The sequence below is a fragment of the Aquarana catesbeiana genome, linkage group LG05 (genome assembly GCF_042186555.1).
Source record: "Aquarana catesbeiana isolate 2022-GZ linkage group LG05, ASM4218655v1, whole genome shotgun sequence".
Taxonomy (NCBI): Eukaryota; Metazoa; Chordata; class Amphibia; order Anura; family Ranidae; genus Aquarana; species Aquarana catesbeiana.
Genome location: NC_133328.1, coordinates 167856570 through 167879346, shown reverse-complemented (window position 1 = coordinate 167879346; position 22777 = coordinate 167856570). Strand labels below are relative to the sequence as shown.

At 41.0% G+C, this 22777-nt stretch overlaps 1 protein-coding gene across 2 annotated transcripts in view; it reads right to left on the bottom strand.

Annotated features, from left to right (window-relative positions):
* Window positions 1–22777, bottom strand: part of LOC141144549 (collagen alpha-4(VI) chain-like) — a 418531-nt gene that overhangs the window by 103482 nt on the left and 292272 nt on the right. For both annotated transcript variants that reach the window (XM_073630331.1, XM_073630330.1), the window contains exons 29-31: window positions 16296–16346; window positions 15243–15278; window positions 7494–7556 (exon numbers count right to left, since the gene is read on the bottom strand). In XM_073630331.1, coding sequence (XP_073486432.1) covers window positions 7494–7556; window positions 15243–15278; window positions 16296–16346 — 150 coding nt within the window. The remainder of the gene's footprint in view (window positions 1–7493; window positions 7557–15242; window positions 15279–16295; window positions 16347–22777) is intronic.

Here is a 22777-nt window from a genome sequence, read left to right as displayed (position 1 = left end):
CAAATGGAAATTTCCAACTAAACTTTCTATTGACAGAAACAACAAGACCTCGATCGTATCCACTCTGGATGAAGGTCTGGAATTGATGAAATCCTGGGGACTCCTCCCTCAAGATGAAGAGGATATTGCTGACCTGCCGTCGAACACTTGAACCTTCAAGCTCAAGATTGCACCCCAGGCCTGCATACCTATTATGTTACGGCTCTGATGCAAAAAAAAAAATTACATTGTACATACTAAGATCCTGTTCGGTTATACTCGATTACCCCCGTTGGATCTGTGTACAGGATTCATCTGTACCCTACATGTTATCCTTCCTAGGCGAAAAATCACCTACTCCGACACGAGTATCCCATTTGTCTCCCTTTGTTCAATGTTCTTATGTTCTGGTTACCACATTTACCTTCTTCTTACTCAGCAATATGGAAACTTTGAAGTCAAAGCTCTCATTAGCTCTCTGAATACCTTTGATGGCACTTACATTTTTATCCTTGAAAGCCAAAGGCCTCAACAGCCCCTATAAGAGAAGGGCACTATGGAAAGAAGCCAAACACCATCATTGTGATGTGCTCTGTGTGCAGGAATCTCACTTCTTGGTTACAAAACCTCCCAAATGCACCCATAAACGATTCCCACATGTCTATCAAGCCAATTTTAAAGAAAAAAAAAGAGGTGTAATGATAGCCTTAAAAGACACGATATCCTTTAAATTGCATACCTCACTGATGGATACAGAAGGGAGATACGCAATTCTAGTTGCAGAATTAAACAGAGTCCTTTACACAATAGTGAATATCTATGCTCCCAACAGGCATCAAATACGGTTTCTCAAGAGGACCCTAGCCAAAGCTCGCTCAATTCAGAAGGGCCAGTTGTTAATATGTGGGGACTTCAACATCCCGATGGATCTGGAAATGGACACTACCTCCAAGATTACAACAAGGAAAGCAGGACTCAAACAATACTTACTACAGGAATATCTCCATGACCCGTTGCGCTACCATAACATGTCGGAGAGAGACTATACATTTTTCTCGAATCCCCATAACCCTTATTCAAGAATTGACTGCTTTATAACTGATATAAATCTTCTCCAAAGGGTAACAGAGGCAAAAATTTACAATATTACATGGTCCGACCATGCCCCTATCTCTCTGGAAATTTCAGAGGGTCGCACAGATAAATATGTGCCATTATGGCGGAACAATACGTATATATTCTCTCGCATCCTACATATATAACGGAGCTGAACACAAAGCTGGAGGAGTTCTTTCTCTTCAATTCGGAATCCTCCAGCAGTGTATTCAACCTTTGGTGTACCCACAAGGCTTTCTCAAGGGGGGTGTTGATCCAGATGGCCTCCAGGGAGAGGAAAAAGAAAAACTTAAAAATCTCCACCTTCCTTGCTGAAATTGACACACTTGAAACCCAACACAAAAAGTCACCCCAGAATTCCTTACTGTCCAAGCTCACATTCCTCAGAGAGGAACTTAGAACAGTTTTAATATCCGACCATGATAAATATATCAAAGGTCTTAAATTATTGACTTACTCACAACATAACAGAGCGGGGAAAAAAATGGCACTACTACTTAAACAAAAAAAGCCAGGGAAAAAATTACCCAACTTCATCATCATACAACAGATAAAACAGCCCTTGACCCCCTCTGGGATAGCCCAAACATTCAGGGAATATTATGCCTCGCTGTATAACTTAAAGGACGATACTGGCACCCCCCAACCCAACACAGAAGTAATCACTAATTTTCTACACAAACTAAATCTACCAGTGCTGGATGAAACCTCTATAAACCTCCTAAATCGCCCTATAGAATTGAAAGAAATTCTAGATGTTATCGCATCCCTCCCTTTGGGTAAATCACCGGGAATAGATGGATTATCTTCGGAGTATTACAAAGCCCTTAAATCAATCCTAGGCCCTCACATGGTTAACCTCTACAACCAAGCAGTATTAACAGGTCATTTTCCTAAAGAAATGCTAGAAGCGGTTATCGTGGCTCTGCCTAAACCTGGAAAGGAGCCTAACCAACCTCAAAACTTCAGACCAATATCGCTTCTAAACTAGGATTTAAAAATATACTCCAAAATACTAGCAAACAGACTTCTAGGCCTAACACCACTCCTTTTAGGACCAGAACAGGTTGGTTCTGTGAGGGGGAGACAAGCTCCCGATGGCACTAGGAGGATGATCAATCTAATACATCACGCTGAGGCCTGTCGGGTGCCTTCTCTGCTCCTTGCTCTGGATGCTGAGAAGGTATTCGACAGAGTCCATTGGGAATATCTCTCACTGGTACTGTCTAAATTTGGGGTGTCTGGGTCAATGTACTCTGCTATTATGACACTATACCATAACCCCTCGGAGAGGGTATATACTGATGGCGTCCTGTCTGGGTCATTCAACCTTTCGAATGGCACGAGACAGGGTTGCCCTCTATCCCCAATCATATTCTCCCTGGCAATAGAACCCTTTGCTGAGGCCATCAGGTCTGACTCCCTTATCAAGTGATTAATAGTGGGACAAACTGAACACAAAATAGGTCTGTTCGCAGTTGACATTATTCTTTCCCTTTCCGAGCCCTATAATTCACTACATAGAATCCAACAATTGATAGAAGAATTTGGGAGAGTCTCTTACTATAAAGTCAACTCCCATAAATGTCAAATACTTGCCATGGGACTACCCCAAGAACAAATGAATCTACTGAAACAAGATTTTCCATATACCTGGGGTTCTAAATCTATAGCATATTTAGGAATATAACTTTCTTATCCAGCTAACTCACTCTACGAGGTTAATTTCCCCCCCTTACTGACTAATATCACTGAAGATCTACGGCGAATAGGGAAAACCCATCTTTCTTGGGTAGGAAGATCAGCTGCCTTCAAAATGCAGGTTCTCCCACGGATATTATATTTGTTTAGAACACTCCCTATCCATATCCCTAACTCCTTCTTCAATAAATGCAACACCCTATTGAGGGAATACATATGGCAAAGCAAAAATAGGAGGATTGCTCTTTCCTCATTACAACTACCGAAAAAGAATGGTGGGATAGGTCTACCGGACCTCCTGGGCTACTACAATGCGTCCTTGGTAGACCAAGTTAAACATTTGGTTCAAAAGTCAGGTGACAAACTATGGGTCAACATGGAACAAAGTTTTACGAAACACCAGGACTTCCTAGTGCTGTTAGCCACATCCCTCATGTCCCCTTTAGTTGTTTCCACTGTGCCCCATCCTACACTAGGAGCCACTTTAAAGGCCTGGCGCACCCTAGCTACCAGTATAGCCCACAAAGAAACCACTCATAAATTAGACATCCCAGTTAAAACGTATGAATGGCTCATCAGTGGTTTTGATGTCAGCCTGGGTTCACACATGTGCGGTGCGAATTGAAGCTCAGGTTTCACTGGGAATATAAAAATCAGTTGTTCAGAGGTTTCTCTGCGTTGTAGCTGCGGATCAGTGAGCGGGGGGGCGGTGTAGTGAGGACAAGGAGAAAATCCATGTTCAGAACGCAATGCATCTGCGAATCAGATGCGTTCCCATAGAAGATAATGGGCTTGTAATTTGCACCGCAATGCCCAAAAAACGCACACATTTTTTGTGCAATGCGCAGTGCGAATGCAACGCACATATGTGAACCAGATACATTCAAATGAATGTATTTTAAAATGTCCTGCGAATTGGATGCGGTGTAAGCTGCATCTAATTCGCATAGGTGTGAACAGGGGCTCAGAGATTGTCATAAAAGGGGTATAAACTTTCTACAAAACCTACAACAAAGCGAGCTGCCTTTCGATACTTATAGGTTATTGCAAATTAGACATTTCCATGCGACTACCAAATGCAAAGAATACATAGAAATCCCAAACCCTATTTGGGAATTCCTACAGGGGAAATCATACACGTTCATTTGGGGATTTCCTTTTTTTACAACACCTTGATGGTGGGTCCAACACTGATGACCAAAACACTGGACATGCTCAAATGGGAAAAAGATCTAGAGAAAGAATTCTCTCTGAACAATGGTTAAAATCCATACACCTGAGTTACAGTATGTCCTCCTGTGTTGATCACTGGGAAACCTTTCAAAAAATGTATCACAGGTGGTACATGACCCCTTACAGATTGTCAAAAATATTTCCCGACTCCACTAACAAATGTTGGAGAGGATGTGATCAAATAGGGAACCTGTTCCATGAGTTGTGGAACTGTCCTCGCTTAACGACCTTTTGAGAAAATATAGCAATGATTTTAAGCGAAATCATAGGGCATAATACGCCATTGACTCCGGCACTGGCTCTCCTGAATATAGGACTAGATACGTATCCTCTTACAGTTAGAACTGTAATAGTCCATGTACTATTTGCAGCTAGAACAGCCTTAGCGAGTAAATGGAAAACCTCTACCCTTCCTACAATGAGAGAAATAACTACAAGAGTTAATAGACAGTGCCGATATGAAAAATTATTGGCGTTCAAAAAACTTAAAGCACACCACTTTGTAAGATCTTGGCAAGCTTGTTTCCTCTACCAGAGGCATCTACAGATCTTAAACCATAACTTTGCCAAACCCAAGGTCTTGTATTCTGATTACTGTGGTATCTGAATTAAATGATGGTAACTATATTTTTCTTTACCTTCCCCTTTGATATAGTTTTAGTTGCCCTCAGTTTACCCTAATTTTGTTCTTGTGTTATGCAAAATTCTGAGTTTCACAATATATGATACTTCTGAGCAACACGAATACTAAGGTTATTGTATCCAGATATCTGTATAACCCCTTCACAGTATGATCCAGTTAGGGGTGATGGGGTAACTGTATTCGACTACCACAAGTGAGGATACAGACCTAGTACTGCTCCATAATAGGCTAGACTTCCGAATGTCATAGGCATATGCGACGGTTCCTTATCTCACTGTTAACAATTTTCTATAAGTTTTGTATGAAGAATCTATACTTGTGATTTTTTTTGTTTTGTCTTGTCTTTATTGTAATTGACAGTAAACCCCAATAAACTAATTTGAAAGAAAACCAAAAAAAAAAAAAAAAAAAAAAAAAAAAAAGCTTTGCTTGAAGTTGGAATTAAATGAAAAATTGCTTCCAAAAAAACAAGAAAAAAAGATAATAAGATACCTGATATCTCCTTCATATAGCTGGAATATTATGCCGGCTTTTTTCCATTCTAATAATTCTGGCAGCTTATTTAATTATTTAATTCACATAAACAATAATTATCCCATATAGGCATATGTCACGTATAGCCCTTATGCTGAGTAATAGTTCGTACTGCCTCCCATAGCCTTTGGGTTAGATGAAAGGTAGGAAACTTTCTTTTATTATGAAAATAATGAGCGACGATTAGTTGAACTAAGGGGGACACTTTTAAAATTAATATAATCTTCTGTATAGGATCCTGCATGTCTACCTCCTCCCAGCCATACCAATGTTGCAGTCGTGCTGCAATAAAATATAATCTACTGTTAGGTATCGGAATTTCCCCCCTATCTTTCGCCAGTTGCACTGTTTCAAGTCTGATTCTAGTTCCATACAGGGCAGTTATGTAATACATATAGCATTTAGGGCATCCACACCATTTTCACCAAAAATCTAATATTTATACAGACCCCATTAACACCTTGGCATTCTGGGAATATGCGAAAAACACACTTGCAGTACCATGAATTCTTAATTGCACCCCAAATGCAGGTAATAGTCACGCATTTTGTTAAGAGACAAAATGCATGAGAACTATGCCAAAATACACATTTCAAAAATGCTGTAAAAAAAAAAGGTACAAGAGCTACTTTTTTGCACCTAGGACAAGTGAATGGACTGCCCTATGCTGTAGCACAACAAACCTGCAAAAATGAGCAACAAATGTTATCCGTCTTATCACACAGGTGAGAATGCAGCCTAAAGTGTATTTCAACTTTTCTAGTAAAATTTGAGAAAACCCTGCTATATATTTGGTATGTGTTCCTATTTAAACAGCATACCCCCCCCCCCCAACATCGGCTGGTCGGGTGCTGCCGCTGCCATTATAGGGGAGCCCGGCAGTGTAGCCTTTCGGCTCCATGGCCGGGTCCCTGCTGCACATGCGCAAAGTGTGCTGCGCTCTCTCACTGGCCCGGCAGAAGGCGAGGGAGCAGGAGGGGGCCGAGCTGCTGATGTAATTCGCCGCGGCCCGGTCTCCCGAAAGTGGGGACAGGGTACCTGTAAAAAACAGGTACCTGCTTCCCCTCCCCTCAAAAGGTGACAAATGTGGCAAAGCCAACTAGTTCTGGATGCCCTATGCAGGGCGAGATTTGTAGAGAAACCTAAGAAAAGCACAATTGGACGGGGGAGGCCCTCTGTTTGAGGGGGAGGGGGCCAGGAGGGGGCCGAGCTGCTGATGTAATTCGCCGCGGCCCGGTCTCCCGAAAGTGGGGACAGGGTACCTGTAAAAAACAGGTACCTGCTTCCCCTCCCCTCAAAAGGTGACAAATGTGGCAAAGCCAACTAGTTCTGGATGCCCTATGCAGGGCGAGATTTGTAGAGAAACCTAAGAAAAGCACAATTGGACGGGGGAGGCCCTCTGTTTGAGATAAGTGGTAGGCAGAGGCATCATTAAACCCCAAAAATAAATATTCCATTGTACAAAGGGAGTGTCTTGCAATAAAGTGGATATTAAAGACATTCCAGTACTTTCTTGTTTGGCCAACCCTTCAAGCCATTGTCAGATCATGCCTTCCTTTTTGGATAACACAAAATAATGACAGGGACTCTTATTATTTTATCACTATTATGTTTGTACATATTTTTTTGCAAGGTGACATTTTTTTTTCAGATGAGTTCAATTAATTGTAAAAATGTGTCCTTGGCATTAAAACTTTGTGAATTGAGTTTATTGTCACTAGATCTTACTTTCAGGTACTCCTGATGTAACATTTACCAAACATTTACTCATGGTTACTTATCTACTCTAAGTTAATGCACCAGTAAAATTCACCTGCAGTGAATACTTGGTGACTGTCACATTCATTGCTTAATAAATATGACCCCTTGTTTTTTCTTCTGTTTCCCTAGGCTAAGATTTGATACTTTTTAAAGTTAGCACACTATTTTTTAATGGTAGCTAAACAGTTTGCGTTACCTCTTTTAGAATAATTTAATTTGGCTCTACTGAAACTCATTTCAGCACGGTTTGCATTCACTAATATACTTTTCAGTAATTTCCCATTCTAAAAAAACTCAGTCCTTTTTTTTTTTTTTTTTTTTTTTGTGAACAGCACAGTAATGTAGAAAATATGTATTTTGGGAGTTTTAACTGCAAAGTGCCATCTATCACAAGTTACACACAGTAAAAACAAAACAAAAAAAAAACAAAACATTTTGGTGAGTTTAATCTTAACTAAAAGCAGAATTGCATATATGTTTGTTTTTGCAGCAAGCAAATATGTTCTTTAAAAAACAGAATTCTCACCCTCCTACCCCTGCCTCCTTTAGGACCTTGATCTCCAGGACTGCCAGGATCACCATCGTCTCCCTTTTAAGAAAGAATATCTTGTTAGTAAGCATTCATTGGGTTTTATCAGACTTTTGCCAAAAATTGAATTGAAATGAAACATCTATTTTCAAATGGATCATAAAAAACTGTTATGTACTGTACTTAACGTACTTTAAGGGACACAGGATGCAGTTTTTCTGAGGCAATTGGGTTATACTGTTGCCTACAGGAAGAAGTGGACACTGACAAATAGAAAAAACATGGACCAGTGTGGTATAACCCCTTCCATTCCCAGCATGCTTATGTTTTGTAGAAAAACAGTATTAGGAGTAGATCATCAACACAGAGGGGTGGGACCTGTGTCCCTAATGAACTCCAAGAAATGGATTTTACGGTAAGTACAAAAATCCCATTTTCTATCTTTTTCATTAAAGGGCACAGGATTCGGGTATTTTGGGATAAATGGAACATCCAAAAGCAGTTCAACTGATAGGTGGGCAACAGTAACAAAACACTAACAGGCTCATTATTAATAGAACATTTTGATTTGTACTAGAGCCAGACACAGAGATGGAAAAACATCCTGGTTGAGGTGAAGGTGCTGCCAGATTAGTTAGTCTGCGTGCCTATTGTGCATGCTTGGAATTTGAACAGTGGATAATCCTACCACTTTTTAAAACTCTGATTAGACCACATCTGGAGTGGTTAGACCACATCTGGAGTACTATTTCTAGTTCTGGTCACCAGTTCTCAGAACGGATGTGCTGGAACTGGAGAGAGTTCAAAGAAGGGCAATAAAACTAATAAAGGGACTGAAAGACCACAATTACAAGGAATGACTGCAAGCATGAAAAATATTTTTCTCGCTGGAAAAACGACACTTGAGAGGAGATATGATAGCGATTTACAAATACATCCATGGTGATCCCAGCATAGGAAAAAACTATTCAGTCTCAAGGAGTGTAAGAGGACACGGGCCACACAATGAGGTTGGAGGAGAAGCGGTTTAACCTCAAACTGCGCCGGGGGTTTTTCCACTGTCAAGGCAATAAGGATGTGGAACTCCCTTCCACAATTGGTGGTGGCAGCGGGGAGTATGGATATTTTTAAGAGACTCTTGGATGTGCATCCTAAAGAACACAACATACGGGATATGGGAAATAATAATAGACATTCACACACACGAACACCTACACAGGTTGAACTGGATGGACTATTGTCTTTATTCAACCTTACCTACTATGTAACTATGTAACTATGGATGCAGTAATCTGCCAAGGAAAAAATGTATTCTACGTCTCTGGCCACTACAAGACCTTTGGTTCTTCCCTGATGATTGATGTATGTCACTGCAGTGGCATTGTCTGCCTGGATCCTGATCAGATGACCCTCAAAATCAGGGGGTGTCCAGTGTTGTAGGGTTAATCAATTCACTCAAACCTCCAGAATCTTGATTGGAAGATTCTTCCAGCAAAACTAAGTCACCTGCACAGTCAAGGTCTAGGACCCCTCCCCAACCTTCCTAGTGGGCATCCTTTGTTAAAGTATTGAAATCTTGAAGATGTTTTACCTTCATGTATTCTATGCAAGAAGATAAAAAACCTGCAGTATGCAGCTGCCCCCACACATGGCCTAATACTTACCGGAGCCCGCACTCACTTCAGCGATCTGCACGAGAGCGGCTGCTGTCTCGGCTTTCTGCCTCCTCATTGGCTTAGTGACAGCAGCAAAAGCCATTGGCTCCCACTGCTGTCAATCACAGCCAGTGAGGAGGAAGCAGGGGTGGGAGCCATCACCAGTATAGGATCTCTAAGCATGGGAGCTATTGCACCTGCCTGCTGTTCCTCAAGAACAAAATCATCCAGCAAGGATTTGTCTCTTCATCAGACAGCCTCTGCAACAAAAAGCTCAGTGGCTTCAACTGCTGCAGGTTTGTCAGATACAGATTTTGGAAAGGGAGGCATAGAAGTATCCTTACAGCCTGTGTATTCTGAGTTAGAAAACATAGCTGCAATTTGGCTCATAAATTCAGAAGAGAAGCATCTGAATTATTGCTCCAGTAATGTGTTTGTCCTCCCAGTTTGATATTGGTAGGAGGATAGCATCCTCATGATGAAGAAATTTAAATCTGAAATTTCCTACAGAGTTCTTGCCAGAATTTTTGAGGTGAACTGAACAGCTCTGTCAGAAACAATGTCATCAGAAACACCATGGAGTCTAATGATTTCTTCAATAAAGATCTTTGACAAGGCTGCTCCATGAGTTTTCTTCACTGGAACAAAGGGAGCCATCTTGGTAAGTGGATCAACAACTATAAAAATGAAAGTACATCCCCTAAATTGTGGAAGGTCCACAATACAGCTTATCAATATCCTACTACAGGGGTTGGTTGGGACTGATATTATAGCTATTATTTGTAATATCACCAATAATTTTATCAGAGCTCTAACAGTATAACCCATTATAGCAATATACAAGATAGTACATATTTATAGTTTAATGTAGGGAGAATCCAGAACCTATTTATTTCATTTGGAACCCAGATGGGACACAAACCCGCAAATAGGGGGGTCCCAGATTTATAAATTTGTACTATCTTGTCTGTTCCTAATAAAAATAGCTATAAAAATAAACGCAGTGCTCACAGAAGAAAAGCAGCTCTTATTTATTTGCAAAGAAATCAAATCCCTAACATAGAAATCAAAAAGAAGATTACAGAATATATATAGAAATAAAAGAGAGATGATACGTTATGTAAGTCTGCCCTCAAAGTACTGTATTTTTGGTGGGCTCCAGGAAGAAAGATGAAGCAGACCATGGCGTACCCTGGCCTTTTTATTTTTATTTTTTACAGAAAAGTGTTTTTAGAATTTGGCAGGTACATAAACAAGGTACATATTATTCTGAATAGGCAATCAACAGAGTTATACAGAATCACTGATGCAAAAATAAAGCCTGGAGGTATCAGTAAAATCTACACATGGCCACCATAGATGGACGGGGGGGGGGAAGGGGACATGAAGGAGAAAGAAAGGGAGAGGAGGGAAAGGGAGGAAAAGGGGAGGACATCATGAGAGTAGAGAAGAAACAATGGGAGGGGGACAGGCAGAACACTCACTGATGAAGAGTCTTCAGCAGAAGGACCAATATACCTGTCAACCATAGCACCATCTAAAGGCTGTAACCATTGATCCCTATCCACACCCCAGTAGTCTATCCAGGCAGACCAGATTTGATCAAATTTCCCGGGACATTTGCAATTCAGGTGTGTAAGCTTATACAAAATCTATTCATGTTAGAGCGCCATAGAGTTATATTGGGGGCTGAGTAGACTTCCAACATAATAGTATCTCTCTACATTCGTAGAAGGAGGTATAACAAACAAAGAGTTTGACATACCTACTCATATGGGAATCAAAGATATTTAAAAGCAAGGTCTTTAGGTCCAATCCGAGAGTCAAGCCTCTTACAGAGTTAATGTCAGTGACAACCTGATTCCAGAACAACTGGATATGAGAGCATGACCAGACCATATGAAAAAAGGAAGCCTCAGGAGCCTGGCAACGAGGACAACCCTATGCAGTAACTTAAGTTGAATAAACCAATCTCTAGCTGAAATCATATTAGTTACATAGGAGCCCAAACAATCCTCCCACGCGTCCTCCTCCAGATCAGGAATATCAACCTGCCACTTTCGATATACATGGTCCATTTTGATTGTATAGGCCTGCGATAGGTACAAATAAAGTGAGGAAAGGGGTTTATCCAATACCCTAGAGGTCAGTAACCTCTCAATAGGGATGATCTGAGAAGGAAACTGTTGGTTAAATGCAAGCCAAAGCTGGAGATACCTAAAGAACATCCAATTAGGTAGGTTAAAGGCAGCCTTGAGATCAGGGAACATTCTCAAGCGACCTTCTGCCACTATATGCTTCAGACCCACCACTCCTCTAGTAGCCCACACTCTAGGATCCGGAATGCCATTCAGATGGGGAAGAGGGGGATTACCCCACAGGGGGAGATGAGGAGAGAAGGACTCCCATGTATGAAACTTGGCCCAGGCCCTATTCCATTCAAGTACTGTTGATCTCATTAGAATTACCCTGGCCTTTTATACCATACTTTTACAATACTCAGTAACATATACGGAAGTCTATTGCTGTCCTTGATAATATCCAGCAGAAGGGATTTTTATACTGCGGGCAAATGCCTTGGCCCAGGTCATTATTTGGCACCAGGTGGCCCTTTGATCTTGTTTGAAAAAAAGGCTATCAGGCATTCTAACCTCCACATGACCAGGAGGTCTGAGGCAATGCTCTCCTATCTCCATACACTACCACCAGGGAATATGCGGGACTTCTCTTCCAGATGAAGAATCCTGATATGCCTTAACAACCCAGAAGCGTCTGATATATAAAAAAAAAAAACATGTTGTGCCTTCCTGATGTTAATTTTTGCGTTATGATCCTTGGCATGCCCACAATGATGGGAAATAATGGTGTAAGAACGATTTCAAAGCAGAATTCTTGATGACCCAGAAAAATGGTTGTGAGTAGGGGAAAGGTTTCTTGTGTCAGTGGACCCAATTTGATGGCTGATCTGTCAGCCAGCAGAATAAGCAAAGATTGGATTGGAAGAGATCCACTTGGTGTGTAAATTGAGTTTGTGGGGACATGCAGAGACAAAGAAAGTGAGATACGTGTGTCGCGTTTGATATAAATATATATGTTTATATTAAATTAACATTTTTCTCCATCAGACTAGTTTTAACAGAAATCAGGTTGTATTTGAGTGGATGCTTCTCAAACTAATGTCTTCGTAACAAGTACACAGGCTGTCCTCAAACAATGGGAACTTGGACACCATTCTTGCATTTCAGTTGACTGTTGAGCAAATGAGCAGTTTATTGTCTACAGTAAATAGGTAATCTAGCCAAATACAGTACCTGACATATATAACCTATGGCATGTATGAAACCAGAGTGCCATCTTGAGGTAGAATTTGAGTACGCCTCTCTAATTGAAAATAGTACAGTGCAGCAGTCTGTTATTTTGTTCTTAAGGTAAACAAGTTTGTAATCATTGACGGTAACTGGTAAACAATCTAACATATAAAAGGGCTGTCAGGCATAAACTGGACAGGACTCTCGTCATGCCTTAAGACCAAAGAGGACTTCATCATGCATTAGAACCAAGGACAATCTGTAACTAGCCAGGAGGACTCATCATGCCTTAACTGCTTATGGACCAGCTGCCGTCATTATGCTGCGGAAGGTTGGCTCTCCTGGGCGTGTCGCCGTAGATGTACGTTGGGCGCTTTAAGAGTAATAGGGAGTGCGCGCGCCACCGGAGGCTCGCGTGTGCTCACGCTGCGCAGCATCGGAGCCGATGCGCGTGGCCATCGGCCGCTCGCTCCACAGAGAGCCTGAATGGGGATCTGTCAATGTAAACAGACAGATCCCCCTTCTGACAGGGGAGTAGAGGGAGATCTGCTGTTCCTAGTGATTAGGAACAGTGATCACCCTCCTCCTCCAGTCAGTCCCATCCCCCCACAGTTAGAAACACCTACCAGGGAACACATTTAACCCCTTGATCGCCCCCCCAATGTTAACCCCTTCCCTGCCAGTGACATTTACACAGTAATCAGTGCATTTTTATAGCACTGATCACTGTATAAATGTCAGTGGTTCCAAAAATGTGTCAAAAGTGTCCGATCTGTCCGCAGCAATGTGGCAGCCCTGCTAAAAATCACAGATCGCCGCCATTACTAGTAAAAAAAAATAAATAAAAATGCCACAAATCTATCCCCTATTTTGTAGACGCTATAACTTTTGCGCAAACCAATCGATATACGCTTATTGAATTATTCTATGTAGAAGAATACATATTGGCCTAAACTGATAAAGAATTTTTTTTTTGGATATTTATTATATAAAGTAAAAATATATATATTTTTCTAAATTGTCGCTCTTTTTTTGTTTATAGCGCAAAAAATAAAAACCGCAGAGGTGATCAAAAACCACCAAAAGAAAGGTCTATTTGTGGGAAAAAAGGACATCAATTTTGTTTGGGTACAGAGTCGCACAACTGCGCAATTGCCAGTTAAAGCGTCGCAGTGCTGTATCGCAAAAAATGGCCTTGTCATTGGGGGGGGCAAATCCTTCCGGTCCTGTGTTAAGTGGTTAAACACCAAGGATAGTTTGTAATCAGCTATAAGCCATTGAAGAAGAAGATACCTGATCTCCAAAAAACTGCTTAAGAAGGCTGAGTCCTAGTTGTGAACGAAGATCACAAACACACAGTAACCAGAGTGAAGTAACTTTTAAGCGTATTTCTACTGTTACAGACCATAGTTTCTGCTTCTTTGCTAGGCATCTTGCTTGATATATCTGTCAGTCTTGATTTGTATTCCTAATATTTCAATAGTTTTGTATGTACAGCATTTTTGTTCAGTAAAAGCACATTAATACTCTGCAGAGGTCTCAGTTTACTGGCTTATACTGCAAAGTAACCTTGGTAGATAAACACAAGCATAACAATATGAGCTGATGAAGCTGACAGAAGATAGACTGACTGGGGGACAGGTTAACAGAGCAGTTGCGAAAAAAGCAACAGGGAAACCCAGTGCAAAGGCAGAGAGTACAATTGCATGGGCTCTGGTGCATCTAGAGATGCTGGCGAAGGTGAAAATACCACAGCTGAAGCTGTTGCAGGAGAACAGTCAGCAGGAGTCCAGGTAAAATGGCAGGTCCCTTTTTTCTCCAACTTACGTTTCATGAGTCTATAATCAATCTGAGTGGCCAGCTTGGTTAGCTCTTTCAGGGTATTATGGATTTTGACCCTGGCTAACTCATCCTTTAATTGTTTGGAGAGACTGACATGGAACTGATTCTTGGGATCGTGTTAGTGCTGCGGAAGTCAAAGATATACTCTTCGATTTATATCCAACCTTACTGGAGGTTGCAAAGGGCTGAATCAGCTATTCAAGAAGATGCAACTTAGATTCTGGTGTGAGAGGCAGAAATGTGATAGAAACCGCTGAGGAACCAAATGTTGAAGTCATCATGATCACCAGGGATTTGATGCGGTTTTCAAGCTGCAAGTAACCTCTTATGACTTCTTGTACTAAAATTCTAAACTCAGAGACCTGTTGGCAAAGTTAATTAAGTGGCAATCTGTCTCTAACAGCTAACATCATGGGTATGACTTGTTATTACAGCAGAGGCAACAATAAGAGTAGGAGTTTAAATACCCTCTGTTGCGTGTGTGCATGCCCAGCATCAGGGACCCATGTCAAAGCAAGTTAATGCCAACACACACACAACCAGCAATGGAAAAAGGGTCATGATCCAATGTGCTTTTGATATGCTGCACACAAACAAGAAAGACCAGGCCACCCGAAAGTACCAAAATTCATCTTAGAGATAATAAAACTGATCTTGGCAGCAAGAAATATGTCCCTGGTGCAAAATGACTGTCATTAATCCTTATGTTTTTTTTCTGAACAAAATACTTGTTTTATTATAGTAAATCTAGCACATTTGTATGGATAAGAAAAGTTATGGTATAGTTCTTTTATTATCTTGTTTATTCCCCAACAAAGCCTAGCTACCTCTAAAATTACATTATACTGCAATACATTATAAATAAATCATATACATATTTACATATTGTAAATAAATAAGCGTTCAAAATAACAAGCAGTAAAATGGAGTGTCTTCTATACCTGAGGTCCAGGGTAGCCAGGAAATCCCAGGTGACCCTACAAAAGGATAGTTTGGGTTAGTGATAATAAGGTATAAAACATTCACACATTTAACAGTTCATTCTTTTAAAATTAGGGATCTTAAAGGCGACCTTAACTATGGAAGCTCTGCCCAAAAATGGTAAGCAGAGGACAAAGGACTAGCAAGCAGTATTCCCTGTTGGCTCCCTGTCACCAGAGATGCCTTTCTGCTGACTGGTAGGGTAAGATTTAAAAAAACAACAGAGAAAAGGAAACACAAATCCACAGAATAAATTAAGCAGAAGCTGATAGATCTTTACACTGCAGGTTCTCAGGTACAGTTCTACTGCAAGGGAAATGGTGAGCAGCACAGTAGTGACATCACCAAATCTCTCTCCAAATCTCGTGAGACTAGCAGTCAGAGGCAGCCATGCCTCGGATGACCTCACACTGCAGATATACAGCTATGAGGCTAAAGGCATAGGTGTACCTAGGCACACTCACAGTATAATTTTAATTTCTAAAGATACATTTTAAACAAAAGGTGATTTTTTTTTAGGGTACTTCTTTGGTATTAATTTACATTACATCACAATGTAAATGAATACCAAACATTACAACAAATGCTCCCTTTTTGAATTCTGGTTCACTTTAACCATTATGCAGGACTATGCCTACATAATTTTTAAAATATATATATATATATATATTTTTTTTTTTAAATGACCAGAAAGACATTTCTTTATGGTGGAAAACCAAATTATCTGCGTTGGAGTATTGTACACATTTGTGAATCCATAAATGTGTCAAAATGCATGTCTATTACTAGAATTGAATGTCTCGCTGAGCTTTTTTTGGCTGTGAATGCTAAATCTCTGGGGTTGCACACTACAGCAAGAGAACAGAGACGATGAAATGTTAGTGCTTGCTTACACGTTATAAAGCTTCTACCATTACAGTTATGCAAGAGAATAACAATAACGCCAAGAAATAAAGCATTATTAAAATAAAGCTGGTTGCTTGAAGATTTTTAATATATTAAAATGAACTCACCTTCTCTGCTTTTTTACCAGGAGCACCATATCCGTCAATGCCATCTACACCCTATTAGTCACAAAGAGACAGTTGAAACGCAAACAGATTAAGTCAATAATCTATTGAAAAATGCAGATTTTGTATTGGTGATCCTAGTAAGGGCTTTTTTTCAACCCAATATGTGCCAGCACTTGACATCAGCACCTCTGGCACAGGTACCAGCATCTCTGTCAAGCACTGGTCCTAGCTGGGGGGCATTGCATCATTTAGGAACAGTCACAGTGTTTGTCCTGTTTAGTTAAGCTGTGCTCCTTTCAGATTCCCATCAGTGCAGACCTGAAGTTCAGCTGATGACTGCTGTAATATGTAAACAAAGAGTCGGGGCAGAGGAGATCTTACACTACTCACTTCCTTTGCTTAGCTCTGATTGATGACATCGTAAAGTGCAGAGCCCAGTGAGTAGTTCTTCTGTCCCCTCTCTTTGTTTACAAGTGACAGCAGTGATTGGCTGAGCTGTGAGTCACTGTGAGTCCACACTAACAGAAGATCTGAAAGGATCGCAGCCTAACCAAAGGAGCAAACACCCCTCCTCATCCTTGGGACTGGGGATTGATTGACTTTGGTGTTACTGCAATCAATGCAGGCCCACACTGATGGAGGTTTGAACGGGGAAGGGATCATTCTTTTAAAGTACAAGAATATCTCTGCTAGTACATGCTATATGCCATGCTGTATGTTCCCAATTCCACACCACTTCATTCCATGTGCCATGGTATACATTGCCTATTCCTTGCCGTCTTATTCCATATGCTATGCAGTACATTTTTGATTTTTTACGCTGCCTCATTCCATATGCCATACTGTATGTCTCAGATTCCACACCGCTTCATTTTGTATGCCGTCTGTACATTCTCTATTCCAAACCACCTCATTCCTTATGCCATGCTGTAAACTGTTGGCGCTATATAAATCCTGAATAATAATAATAATAATAATAATAATAATTCCTATTCCACACCACCTTATACCATGCTGTACATTTCCTATGCCATGTTGCCTCACTTTTTATGCCATGCTGTACATTCCCTATTCCACACCACCTCATTCCATATGCCATACTGTTAGGATGGGAGGTCTGTGCCGAGGGATTAGGCTGGAACAGGAGGGTCTGTATTGAAGAAGGAGGGTCTGTACTGAGGGGTTAGGCTGGGAAGCCTAACTAGGTGGTGGGCTGATAGGGAAGATTTGTACTTGGGGGGGGGGGGGGGGGGGGTTTGGGGCTGTTGGTTGAGATTAGTACTGTGGGATTATTGGCTTGGGGTGGTAGATTTGTACTGGAAAGAGCGGGTAATTTTTGGCTGCATTCTCTGCAGTGGCCTGTGCGTTTTGCACTCCTGAGTGTGCACTCTCTATGTTACATACTCCTGAACCCCACACTTTGTGCATTATGCACTCATGAGAATATAGGTAAAAAAGTACATATCACATATGAGTGCTGTGTATACAGGGAGCAGGTTCAGGTTTTTTTTAAGCTGACTGCACGGTAATAACAATGTATTTAGACGGCTTCTCTACTTTTTTAACCATGTGAGTGTATATCTATATGTGACCTTAAACTTGAGTTGGGGTACCTGCATGGGGCTAGTCGCTAAGAGATTCCTGGATCCAGACACCTATATGTTTTGAGGGCTTTATGATCATATCCTCATACATGGTCATATACCTTCTGGTAAGGTACTTCAAGTGTACTTAAGATGATCACATGGTGTTTTGAATTATTCTATTCCTTGTATTTTGGTGGAAGCAAATTGTTAAAGAACAAACAATCACAGAGGTGAACAGCGCTGATCAGCAGACACAAAAAGAATCCTCTGAAGGGAAGCAAAGACTTTTTATTGTTAAGTTGATAATAAAAGTAATCACCAAGGCATACAGAAGTCTGTTGATGGTCATAGAGAGACTTGGATTGAAAAGCTGGCAGTACCTGGAGGCTGGAGCCGCATGGATGACACATGGGCTCAGGGAAACCCAGCACAAAGCCGTGGAACAAAGAATACAAGAGCGCCACTGGTGGGGGCCCATCCAGAACCATGGGGCCAGGGGTCTGATGAAGGGAGCACCAATCTGCAGGCACAAGAACTGTTGGGGCTAGTGTACAGCGGCCGCTTGGACTGTGTACAATGCCTGGAAATGACGTCACAGCCTGGCGGAAGTCAGCCAAGGGAATCCAAAGACTATGGGCAAACCCTGCTGCTGGGGCCGATCAAGAGCTGCTAATGCCAAAGGAGCAAAGAGTCACACAACGCCGACTGGAGACACTACATGTTTCGGGGACACGCCCCTTCTTCAGGTTATTTGATTAGTCGGCAGAGTGTGAGAATTAAATAGAGGAAAATACCATATGTGTAGGAGCGGGAGGAGGAGGAGCTAACCGCCCCTATCATCCATGAGGCCCCACTCACCCAAGTCGATAATAACACTACCCAGTGCATGAATACATTATCAAGAATATTAAAAAGTGTATATCTTATGAATATATTGTTAAAAAAAATTATAATGCTAAAGATAAAAACAAAAATACATAGAAAAAATAAAAATAAAAAATATATAAAAGAAAAAATAAAAGGAAAAATAAATAAAAGTAAAAATAAGGATGAAAAAAATTGAAATTAATGATGCTGAAAAACAACAATAATAATCAAAAAATGCAAATAATAATGATAAAAAAAATGCACATACATGAGAAAATCTTTCATATACAGTGGCTTGCGAAAGTATTCGGCCCCCTTGAACTTTTCAACCTTTTGCCACATTTCAGGCTTCAAACATAAAGATATAAAATTTTAATTTTTTGTGAAGAATCACCAACAAGTGGGACACAATTGTGAATTGGAACGAAATCTATTGGATATTTTAAACTTTTTTAGCAATTAAAAAACTGAAAAGTGGTGCATGCAAAATTATTCGGCCCCTTTACTTTCAGTGCAGCAAACTCACTCCAGAAGTTCAGCAAGTATCTCTGAATGATTCAATGTTGTCCTAAATGACTGATGGTGATAAATAGAATCCACCTGTGTGTAATCAAGTCTCTGTATAAATGCACCTGCTCTGTGATAGTCTCAGGGTTCTGTTGAAAGCGCAGAGGGCATCATGAAGACCAAGGAACACACCAGGCAGGTCCGTAATACTGTTGTGGAGAAGTTTAAAGCCGGATTTGGATACAAAAAGATTTCTCAAGCTTTAAACATCCCAAGGAGCACTGTGCAAGCGATCATTTTGAAATGGAAGGAGTATCAGACCACTGCAAATCTACCAAGACCTGGCTGTTCCTCTAAACTTTCAGCTCAGACAAGGAGAAGACTGATCAGAGATGCAGCCAAGAGGCCCATGATCACTCTGGATGAACTGCAGAGAACTACAGCTGAGGTGGGAGAGTATGTCCATAGGACAACAATCAGTCGTACACTGCACAAATCTGGCCTTTATGGAAGAATGGCAAGAAGAAAGCCATTTCTCAAAGATATCCATAAAAAGTCTCGTCTAAAGTTTGCCACAAGCCACCTGGGAGACACACCAAACATGTGGAAGAAGGTGCTCTGGTCCGATGAAACCAAAATCGAACTTTTTGGCCACAATGCAAAACGATATGTTTGGCGTAAAAGCAACACAGCTCATCACACTCAACACACCATCCCCACTGTCAAACATGGTAGTGGCAGCATCATGGTTTGGGCCTGCTTTTCTTCAGCAGGGACAGGGAAGATGGTTAAAATTGAGGGGAAGATAGATGCAGCCAAATACAGGACCATTCTGGATGAAAACCTGTTGGAGTCTGCAAAAGACCTGAAACTGGGACGGAGATTTATCTTCCAACAAGACAATGATCCCAAACATACAGCAAAATCTACAAAGGAATGGTTCACAAATAAACGTATCCAGGTGTTAGAATGGCCAAGTCAAAGTCCAGACCTGAATCCAATCGAGAATCTGTGGAAAGAGCTGAAAACTGCTGTTCACAAACGCTCTCCATCCAACCTCACTGAGCTCGAGCTGTTTTGCAAGGAAGAATGGGCAAGAATTTCAGTCTCCATATGTGCAAAACTGATAGAGACATACCCCAAGCGACTTGCAGCTGTAATCGCAACAAAAGGTGGCTCTACAAAGTATTAACGCAAGGGGGCCAAATAATTTTGCACGCCCCACTTTTCATTTTTTTATTAGTTAAAAAAGTTTCAAAAATCCAAAAGATTTCGTTCCACTTCACAATTGTGTCCCACTTGTTGGTGATTCTTCACAAAAAATAAAAATTTTATATCTTTATGTTTGAAGCCTGAAATGTGGCAAAAGGTTGAAAAGTTCAAGGGGGCCGAATACTTTCGCAAGCCACTGTATGTGTATATGTTATATAAAAACATACACAACACCATGACAGAGGGAAATACATATCATTTCTAAGAGAAATATTCTATATATACGGTATCTCACAAAAGTGAGTACACCCTCACATTTTTGTAAATATTTTATTATATCTTTTCATGTGACAACACTGAAAAAATGACACTTTGCTACAATGTAAAGTAGTAAGTGTTAAGCTTGTATAACAGTGTAAATTTGCTGCCCCTCAAAATAACTCAGCACACAGCCATTAATGTCTAAAGTGCTGGCAACAAAAGTGAGTACACCCGTAAGTGAAAATGTCCAAATTGGGCCCAATTAGCCATTTTCCCTTCCCGGTGTCATGTGACTCATTAGTGTTAAAAGGTCTCAGGTGTGAATGTGGAGCAGGTATGTTAAATTTGGTGTTATCGCTCTCACTCTCTCATACTGGTCACTGGAAGTTCAACATGGCACCTCATGGCAAAGAACTCTTTGAGGATCTGAAAAAAATAACTGTTGCTCTACATAAAGATAGCCTAGGCTATAAGAAGTTTGCCAAGACCCTGAAACTGAGCTGCAGCATGGTGGCCAAGACCATACAGCAATTTAACAGGACAGGTTCCACTCAGAACAGGCCTCGCCATGGTCGACCAAAGAAGTTGAGTGCACATGCTCAGCGTCATATCCAGGGGTTCTCTTTGGGAAATAGACGTATGAGTGCTGCCAGCATTGGTGCAGAGGTTGAAGGGGTGGGGGGTCAGCCTGTCAGTGCTCAGACCATACGCCACACACTGCATCAAATTGGTCTGCATGGCTGTTGTCCCAGAAGGAAGCCTCTTCTAAAGATGGTGCACAAGAAAGCCTGAAAACAGTTTGCTGAAGACAAACAGACTAAGGTCATGGATTACTGGAACCATGTCCTGTGGTCTGATGAGACCAAGATAAACTTATTTGATTCAGATGGTGTCAAGCGTGTGTGGCAGCAACCAGGTGAGGAGTACAAAGACAAATGTGTCTTGCCTACAGTCAAGCATGGTGGTGAGAGTGTCATGGTCTGGGGGCTGCATGAGTGTTGCTGGCACTGGAGAGCTACAGTTTCTTGAGGGAACCATGAATGCCAACATGCACTGTGACATACTGAAGCAGAGCATGATCCCCTCCCTTCAGAGACTGGGCCACAGAGCAGAATTTCAACATGATAATGACCCCAAACACACCTCCAAGATGACCATTGCCTTGCTAAAGAAGCTGAGGGTAAAGGTGATGGACTGGCCAAGCATGTCTCCAGACCTAAACCCTATTGAGCATCTGTGGGGCATCCTCAAATGGAAGGTGGAGGAGCACAAGGCCTCTAACATCCACCAGCTTCATGATGTCATCATAGAGGAGTGGAAGTGGACTCCAGTGGCAACCTGTGAAGCTCTGCTGAACTCTGCACCCAAGAGGCTTAAGGCAGTGCTGGAAAATAATGGTGGCCACACAAAATATTGACACTTTGAGCCAAATTTGGACATTTTCACTTAGGGGTGTACTCACTTTTGTTGCCAGCGGTTTAGATAATAATGGCTGCATGTTGAGTTATTTTGAAGGGACAGCAAATTTACACTGTTATACAAGCTGTACACTCAATACTTTACATTGTAGAAAAGTGTCATTTCTTTAGTCATTATCTTTTCACATGAAAAGATATAATAAAATATTTACAAAAATGTGAGGGGTGTACTCACTTTAGTGAGATACTGTATATGTATATATAAAAAAGGTACTAAAAAATTATAATAGATTAAAATACACAGATGATGTCTATATCTCTGAAAATGCAAAAAAAAAAAAATAGAGGAAAACAGCTAAAGTGTATTAAATGGTACAGACTTCAAGTTCCTCATTCAACCCATTGGGTGAAAGAGTATTGAGCTTGTATATCCACAGTGTTTTGCATTGACATACACGCAGAAATCTTTTGTTCTTCGTCACGCCACCCGAGGGTATGAACTCAATGGCTAGGACAGACAGGTCCTTAAAATTCATACCATGATGAGTAGCGAAATGATGGGGAACACTGTGCTCTCTAAAACTTTTTTTAATGAACCTGCGCTATTCACCAACCCAGATACGCAAGGTCC